Source organism: Pinus tabuliformis, chromosome 4_2, assembly GCF_031772625.1.
Source record: "Pinus tabuliformis cultivar Carrire ecotype Pingquan chromosome 4_2, CPIR1, whole genome shotgun sequence".
NCBI classification, from domain to species: Eukaryota; Viridiplantae; Streptophyta; class Pinopsida; order Pinales; family Pinaceae; genus Pinus; species Pinus tabuliformis.
The window spans coordinates 1106354767-1106364246 of NC_142304.1; the positions used below are offsets into that span (position 1 = coordinate 1106354767).

The 9480-nt window shown below is 34.7% G+C and overlaps 1 protein-coding gene across 6 annotated transcripts in view; it reads right to left on the reverse strand.

Annotated features, from left to right (window-relative positions):
* LOC149173539 (wall-associated receptor kinase-like 14) overlaps window positions 1–6791 on the reverse strand; it is a 33630-nt gene extending 26839 nt beyond the window's left edge. For all 6 annotated transcript variants that reach the window (XR_016259141.1, XR_016259139.1, XR_016259140.1 and 3 more), the window contains exon 1: window positions 5008–6791. Coding sequence is in view for 2 of the 6 variants with exons in the window: in XM_089424647.1 (XP_089280773.1) it covers window positions 5008–5788 (781 nt within the window). In the remaining 4 variants the exon portion in view is untranslated. The remainder of the gene's footprint in view (window positions 1–5007) is intronic.
* Window positions 6792–9480: the final 2689 nt, after the last annotated feature.

Genomic DNA, 9480 nt, shown 5'->3' on the forward strand with positions numbered 1-9480 from the left:
GAATGAAAATCTTTAAAATTATGTTTTTTTATAATAAAAAAATTAATATTTAATGTATTTTTTACAACGACCAAGTCATTGAAATCGAGCCGGCCGAGTCGATACCGAGTCGGAGTCGGAGTCAACACTCGGCAGAGTCAAAGTCGGAGTTTTAAAACATTGGTTATATGCATCTCAATTTTCATATTTTGTAAAGTTTATTAAACCCTAGTTTAATCCATTGTTTAAGCCCTATTTTTTATTGATATATTTTTGTTCAAGGGTTGTTTTATTTGCTCCTGTTATAACTTGTTTAATTGCTGCAATTTATCATTTTTCAAACAAGTTTTGCTACAGCCATAGTTTTTTCTTCTTTTGTAGTGGTTGGGGATCCTCCTTTGACCAATATTGACTTTCTAAGTTTTATAAATTGTCATAGAACTCCATCCACTCAAACCTGGTAATTGCAATATTAAACCACCTTATCCTTTCCATTGAATATTATACATTGTGGTGGTATTGCGAGTAGTTAGATAGGTGTCCTTAGACTTGATTTACTCTTGCCTTAAGAACCCTTGAAGCTAGTAGGGAAGGCCCCTTATGTAGGATTCATCCTTCACTAAAGAAAGGGAAGTTGTTCCCTAGATGACAGTGGTAACACTTCCATGTTATACTAGTCTCAGCACCTTGTTAAGGCATCACACTAAAGTGAAATTCTTTGTGATAATGGGACCCTTTTTACTTTATCCCTCACAGCCAATCCATTATCGTTGATCTACCTCCATGGGAATTACCCTGGCCGTTATTGGTACATTTTTTGCTTCATGCTTCCAATGAACCCAACTGCTATGAACATGCCTGAGCCACCTATCATCTTCTCAAGGAGGCTCTCCACCTATGTAACTGGATTCGTTGGAAACCCCTGTCAAATCCAAATCCTACGAATCAGATACGATTCGACAGGAATTCAAATCCCAGAATAGGATTCGACGTGTCCATACAGGATTCGTACGAATCCCATATGAATCCCGTACGGGCACAACGAATCCCAATTTTGGGATTCGAATCCCAAGAAAATGACTCAGAATGCAATGCTTAATTTTCCAAAAAATCACTCAGAAATGCAGAGTTTTATTGTTCTTTCAGTTTAAAGTTTATCTGTTAATTATGGAGGAGAATCTCTTGAATATGGAGGTCAAAGATGTTGTTGATTTCAAACATTACCTGAAGATTTGTGTTGGAGGTAACATCAGTCTTGCACACTGCAGAGGAAGTGCCAGAGGGATGCATATGGAAAAGAAGACCGGTGGTTTAAAATACCTTTGACAAAGTTTTCTTCATATAAATACTCTGGTATTGACATATCCCTCTTTTGGATGATGGTGAAACACAGAGGTGGAGGGCATTGCACCTTCAAAATTTTGAGATGGTTACATTGCATTAAAATAAATTATGAATTATGAATCATGATTTATGTGACCACTGACATGTATTTGAATTTATAAATTATGAATTATGAATCATGATTTATGTGACCACTGACATGTATTTGAATTTTGTATGTACTATGCATGCTATAGCCTATAGATGAAGATCTATGTTTGAAATCAATGAATTTGTATCATTAATTAGAATTTGTGTAAGAAATATCTAATTTTTAATATATATATATATATATATAAAATAATATATAATGAATCCTACGTGTCTTGTGCCGGGGGGTCAATGTGTCTGAATCTGACACTCGAATCCCCGAATCCTACGAATCCCGAATCCCTATGTCAAGTGACTTAGCTCTCCACCATTCACAACTTCTCTACATTTTCAGCCCTATGTTGTCGCATCCACCATAAAGCGTTTGTGGATCATTTATCTCTTCTAGTGGGTGTAATCAAGACCATTCGTAGTGGTTTACGATATTTGAGACACTAATAAACTAGACCATCCATAGGGGTTTACAGCCGTGGTGTTCCTTAGTTTTCATGTTATGCAATTTTTCTTTCTTAAAAGTGCAATGTGTAATTAATTGCTGTTATGTTATTTTCTTCATGCAAAAGAGTTCTTATTTGTACTCTGAATTAGGGGTTACTTGTTATGTGCAGAAGTTTAGGACATATTTCATCTCAGCCATACTTCTTGGCTAAATTAGTTATAGTTGTTGTAAGCTATTTTGTAATATTCAAATTTGTAGAAATGCAATAGGATGGATGAGCTTAGTTAATTGCTGACAACATTTCCTATAAGTAGTTTATTTTTGTTTGCTATAGTTACTTTCTGCGGTGGTAGAGTAGTTTATTTGTCTGCTGTAATTATTTTCTGAAACAGTATCGTAGTTTATTTCTATTTGTTGTAATTATTTTCTGCAGTGGTGTAGGTAGGTTATTTCCAGTTGCTGAATTTGTTTCCTGTAGCAAAATTAGTTTATTGCTGAATCATCATGAATAATTTTCTAGTAATAGTTTAGTGGGTTCATTGCTAGTTTAATGGGGAATAAGATAATTAATATGCAGATTTAGGAGTGCATAGGGAAATTGGTATTAAGAAGCTTGTCAATTTTGTAAAGTTTGTGAAATTTGTATAAAAGGGAATCTTGTAATTACATGAAAGGCTAGTAATTTAGGAGTCCAAAAATCTATATATATTACACATTGTTTTGAAAGTCTTACAATCTTTCAAAACAATCCTACATTGATAAAAAAACTTAAAGTAATGTTCTCGCAGTTATTAATAGAATAATTTTATACATTGTTAGAGTCTGTCACCTACCTTCTTCAGCAATACATGATTTAGAGGAAAAAGAACCTCGATAAAGGGAGGAAATGGAACAACTAATTTTAAGCCCTAAAATTGGGAAGAGTAGGCCTACTAAGTATGTTAATTCCACTTATGGCAGAACTTTTCTGCCAAGCTTGTAAGGATTTTCTATAATCTATACCAATATTAGTAATGGGACAGAAATGTGCATCTCTAGATTTTGACAAGCAGACACCACTGATCTCAATGGCTTGTCTAGATTTTAGAGAAAATCCAATCAGAGCTAGAAGACCACTCTGGACCATTATGATCAATTTCAAATACACAAGATTTTTCCACAACCAGTACTTATTTGGACTGTCTATTACTGCCTCTGAAGTCTCAACACTGTTATCTCTCAAAGTAAATTCATCTGCAGGCAGAGCCATGCATACTGAGTCACTGACCAATCTAGATCTGACATGTGAGGAGCACAGAAATTTCCCTTATGGTACTTGGCCTCCGAATTCTTCCTAAAATTTTAGAAAACGCACCAGGAACAAGTGCCAAAAATAACTAAACAGGCTTTGCACTTACAAGCATAATAAAAAACAAGGGTGTGATGATATACTGCACACTTTTCACCGCAGTGATGTCCCCAGTAATATCTGCTATTATTTTTTGCACTATTAACAAGCATTCCTCATAGGGAACTGTTTCTTAACACCCAACAGGAAATAAGTGAGTTTGCTATGAATCAATAAAATTGATATTATCATTGAAATCTAAAATTCAAACGCAAGAGGAAAGGTATGTGCATTGAAGTAACATGCTTGGCTATGCTAAAACTCTGTTGTTAGCGATGTCGTCAACATATCATTGTGCATGACACATGATTACCTTTTCAAAAGGATTGGAAATACTCCTTTCTGTATTGAATTCAAAAATGAGTTAAAACCTTAATAGGAAATTCAGGTTTCCTTTCTACTCCATTTGCCAAGAATCAAATTTGAGTTGACAATAATTCTATATTAGATAGGTCTTCCAATCTGAAGAGAAATAATAGTATCAGCTAAAGTCATCAGAGAGCACTTAATAGGTTTTGCAATTGTATAACCACACTGAAGACCTAATAATAGAGTGCATCATTCCAGAAATTATATCGACACTTGAGGTGCTCTGCTTCAAACCACCCAGTCATTGTGTATTAGACCGGATTAACAAAAATGCATTCGAGTACTAGGTAAAAAATCAAAGTCAGATCCACTATCTTGTAATATGCACCAAAAGATTTGGTTGTTTCAAATTCTTCTAAAAGGGAAGCTTGGCTATCCAGGAATATGATAGGATGGATCAATATTAAATACTCCAACTTTGGAGGTCCTAACTAAAGTTTTTTGTGAGAAATATTAGAATGTTTACATGGTATAAGAATTTAGATCTTTTCCATTAAGCATGCATGATTCTCTTTTTGAGATCAATATCAGAAATGCTGTAATATAAAAGAACAAACTTAGCTCTATCACATAGCTAGGAAATCAAACATATAACTAATAGATACTAGTCTCTGCTGAAGGTTGTTACTAACTTATGTGTTTTCTACAAATTGACAAAATCAATGAAGGATAGTTCAACTTCATGCAAATTCACAGAATAGAGTCATACTGAAACTAGGAACATGATGAATTGGCACATTCCTACTCTCTACTGGGGCTACTAATACGTTAGTGTCTTCCTCGGGAAGGAAAGCCAGCCTTCAAGGTAAGGATTAGTGAAAAGCAAATGCATGGAAAAAAAATTATGATCTTCTCAATTGAGTTATGCTTTCCAGACCTTGGCAAACTTTTTTCCTTTCAGTTCGAAATAAAGAGGGGACAGGATGGAAATAATCAACAAAGGGAGAGAGCTCAATGTTGTTGTTTAGGTTGAGGCTAGGTCAGTGCCAGCTCATTTATTGGATGGAAGAAAAATGATCCATCTACAGTGACAAAATTGTGTGAGGCTAAATTGTGTGAGGCTAAGTCAAGTCTAGACGCCCCTCCATTGGGATAGTTTAATTCCTCAAGGTGGCTTCCATCCTCGGCCCCTCCCCATGAAATTTGAACCCTAGACCAGGCGGGGACTCAATGCCCCTCCCCATGTGATTTGAACCCGAGACCTGGTGGTGACTCAATGTAATATGTTAAAAACAATCCTATAACGATTCATTAATGAGTAGAATTCCAGGATTTCACTCCATGGAGACAGGCACTTTTGCAACCGAAACGAAAATGAAGAAATCCCTAAGTGCAGTACCTCTTATGCATCCAGTGCCTTGACGAAACCCATCTCCTTGATAGCCATCTTTACAAGCACACCTCACACTGTTAGTTACAGCTATCGCGTGTTTACAGTCCGCATTAGGGTCACATTGAACATCATGACAAGTGCCCAGAATACCCCACTCCAGCTTTAGCCCATACTCTGCATCCAAACGGGTCGATGTTGGTGTGAGTACCCAGCTAATGAAACTCTGGCACTGCAACGGGGAAAACTTAGTAAAGTCGTCATCTCCAGGGTGCCATATCGTCTCATTCAGAAGGGGATAGCAGCATGTCTTGTCAAACATGCACTGTTCATTCCGGCTCTGCATAGGAATATTGCACTTCAGCAGACAACCTGTAGTGTTCTTACAGTCAGAGAACTGGACAAAGTTGCTGACGGAAATTGCATAATTCTTCATGCCTTTGACACTGAAGCCCTTGAGATTTTTAGAACAGGAAGATCGGAGAGGATCGATGATGATCCCATCTGATGCGAAACTGAGGACACTATAGTAAAGCTTGTTCACTTCAACGCTCACAGTATCGTTAGAGCATTGCAATTTGAATCCATCCAGCCCACAATGCCTTGAATTGATATAGAAAGGATATGGAATTGAGGTATTCCCACAGCTTTCATTGCATTGCCTTGAGCTCTGGGCTAGGTTAGAAAACACTCTAATCGAGAAGACCTGAGGCAGCCATGAACCCAAAAAGGCCAGAACAACAAAATAGGCAAGGCTAATAGTCATTTGCCTTGAAAGTTCCCACATCATTTTAAGGCCTGCAAAGACAGTATATACTTCCCAGAATGAAAAAACAAATACCCATGCCTGGTTTTGAAGCCTGCTATGGCAAGATTAGGCACCCGATACAATGGTAGCGTTCAATCTCTGCTCATTCCCTGCTCCAAGCTCTCCTATATTGTGCAGTTGATATCAATATGCGCCTTTGTTTGGATCACAAACTCTGCTATCCTGTGCAGTTGATATCAATTGTTTCTTTGCTTGGATCCACCTTTCAGCTGCACTACTTCATTGGATCACAAAGTCTACAATGGTTCTTGTCAAATCAACCCAAAAGTAGGACAATCATGGCTCACAATAAATATATGCATCCCATTTCTTTGTTCATACATTCTTTGTTGGTTCCCTACAAGACAAGAGGTTGAATAATTGCTTGGCCACTGTAGCAGCCTGTCTTTCACAATCTGTTTGATAAGTGCTTCATTGTATTTCCACAGCCACTGAGTATATGTCATGTATGTTTACTCCGCCCACTGCATATACATATTACATATCCATCCAAATACTAAAAATGACATTTCGGACATGTGGGTTCAACCCTCTTGCATTTGGGTTATGAAAACATAACTAGTGCTTCATTGTCGAATCTTGACAGCCACTGTGTATACGTCCTGGTCTACAATATACACATTGAGTATATCACCGAATCCTTGAAATGAAATTTTTTTGCATGTGGGCCAAGAGTCCTCCGTTTCAGTCACCTATTCATGACATAAAATATCAGGAAAACAAACACCAAACCGGGCCTGCCTCGTGGTTTATGGCCTTGTTCAGACAGCATCTTGAATGAATCCTGGGACAGATAAAATCTTGCAAGAAGCAAACTGCAACAATTTATGGATATCCCAACAACTCCATTACAGCGCACAATATCCAATGCGCAGAATCAACTAAGCACCAGGAATTGAATATCATCCACCCACCTTTGATCCGAATCCTCCAAATAGCTGATGACAAGGTTTTCTCTTTTGTTTTTTAACCCTTTATTAAAAAGCAGAAATGTCAAACAGGGGAATGCCAAGCCAAAACAAACAGATATGCATTGAATTTTGAGTATTATATTCATATTATTTGGTTGGGGTGGGTCTAGGTCTTTTCAGATACAGTAAGCTCCAGGTGGCCATAATCCTCGATTTAATCACACACGCTATTTCTAATATTATATATAAATTGATTTCAACCGTTGGTTCATATTACTTTCCTACGTTGTTCTTGAGAAAACTTTTTTCCTTTTGTCGACTGCACGAGTGTACAGACCTAAACGGGAAATTTATTTTAAATATTTAAAAATAACAATAATGAAAATAATGGGTAAAAGTTTAATTATTTTATATTTTTATTTTTTCTTATAAGTTTAAGGATGCAACTTTTTTTAAGACAGTTATTTTTAGTTGCTTTAAATTAGAAATCTGAAAAATCTAAAATATTTAGATTAGAAATCTGAAAATCTAAAATATATATATAAATAAATTTGGGTTTGGCTTATATTTTTATATTGTTTTTTTGTTTAATTAAAAGTTTTTTATAGATGTGAAGGAGGAAAGAGTATGTATTTTTTGTTTTTTTAGAAAAGTGGAAACAGGAAAACATGTAATTTTAGAATGCGGGGCTTTCAAGGACAACAGGGAAAGTTATGCACATATTTGGGTAGGTAGCTCTTGGAATAATCTATTTAGCAAGGGGTTTGTCGAAATGTTGGGAATGCTTATTGTGAGGCTTCACAGAAAAAGGGCCAAGTTATGCAAATATTTGAGCAGGTAGCTCTTGGAATAATCTATTTAGCAAGGGGTTTGTCGAAACGTTGGGAGCGCTTATTGTGAGGCTTCACAAAATAAGGGTCGAATACATTAACCAAATGAAGAAGCAATTTGTCCATTGGGAGCGTTATTGTGAGGCTTCACAGAAAAGTGGTCAAATACATTAACCAAATGAAGAAGCAAGGGTCGAATACATTAACCAAATGAAGAAGCAATCTATCCCTTGGGAGCGCTTATTGTGAAGCTTCAGAAAAATGGTCGAATACATTAACCAAATAAAGAAGCAACATGTCCCATAGGCTATCTTCAGCCTAGTGGATGTTAAAATAATTTTCTTTCTTCTTTCTTTCTATATAAAGACTTAAAGGCATTCAGTAGGAGTGAAAAGGAGAAAGTTTGCCCCTTACAAAACACTTCCAGCATGTAATTCCAAGTTGCCTTATTTTCTTTGGAAAAGGCTTATGAGTCTAGCTAGTCATCATTGTCCTCACTCTAGTTTGACAAATTATAAGAGGTTTTCCCATTCTTTGCATATATAATGTTTAAACTATACTTTTTTAATTAATTTAAATAACACATATTTTATAAATATAAATATCTACATTGACTTGGTATGTATTGCATATTGAGTCACTAGTATGGAGAGACATACATTTAATGCTACACTAAAAAAATATTGAAGGAACGAGTATAGAGAGATGTTATCATATAATGTTACACTAAAAAAATTGATGTTATCATATAATGTTACACTAAAAAAATTGAAGTAAGAGTGTGGGGAGATGTTACATTAAAAAAATTAAAATATAACTATATATGTATGTGATAACATCTAAAAAGTTCAACTAATTTAAATATGTATTCACAACATCTAAAAGCAAATAAACTAACTATATGACAACATCTTAAAGCAATTAAACTAACTTGGATCTATTTTAAACCCAAATATAACATTGAGAGGGATATTTTTTTAGTGTCTAAATTTTTTAATACATCGCGTAGAATTAAATTATAACAAAATTTAAATATATATTCAAATAGTAACTCACAACAATTTATGACATTTATAAAATAATTATATCTGATATATTTAATCCATTCCAATAGATTTAAAATTTAAAATCAATGTAATTTAATTCTAATATAGTAATAGTATTATCAAATACCTCTTACTTTTGAATTAATAATATATTACCTTATATTTAAATTTTTAAAATTCTAACTAATAAAAACAAATTTAAATTTTACTTTAAAATCAAAACACACTAAATCAAACCACGCTTTTAATTTAAATAATGAAGACGGATTACCATCATTTTTATAGCTATTACTGATGAAATTATATGTATTTAAATAATATATAATCATAAATATATATTATTTATAAAAAAAATTAATAAATAAAAAGTCATTATATTGGATTACAAATCAATAAAATAAATTTATTTTTATAGAAATTAAAATCAATTTATATTTGGTCTTGACGATGAATCACATTTGTTGGTTTGAACGCGTCGACAAATGAATTATTATGTGATTTTCGCCAAAATCTCTTCTCAATAAACTTGATATGGATCACAAAAGCCTAAGGTCCTGACAAAGAACCACGCTTGTTGGTTCAAAACGCGTCGACAAATGAATTATGATGTGATTTTCGCTGAAATCTCTTCTCAATAAACTTGATATGGATCACAGAAGCCTAAGGTCCTGACGATGAACCACACTTGTTGGTTCAAAACGCGTCGACAAATGAATTATGATGTGATTTTCGCCGAAATCTCTTCTCAATAAACTTGATATGGATCACAGAAGCCTAAGGTCCTGACAATGAACCACACTTGTTGGTGTATAAGATATCCTCATTTGTGAAATAAGGGAAGTAATTTCATCACTATAGTTTACGGA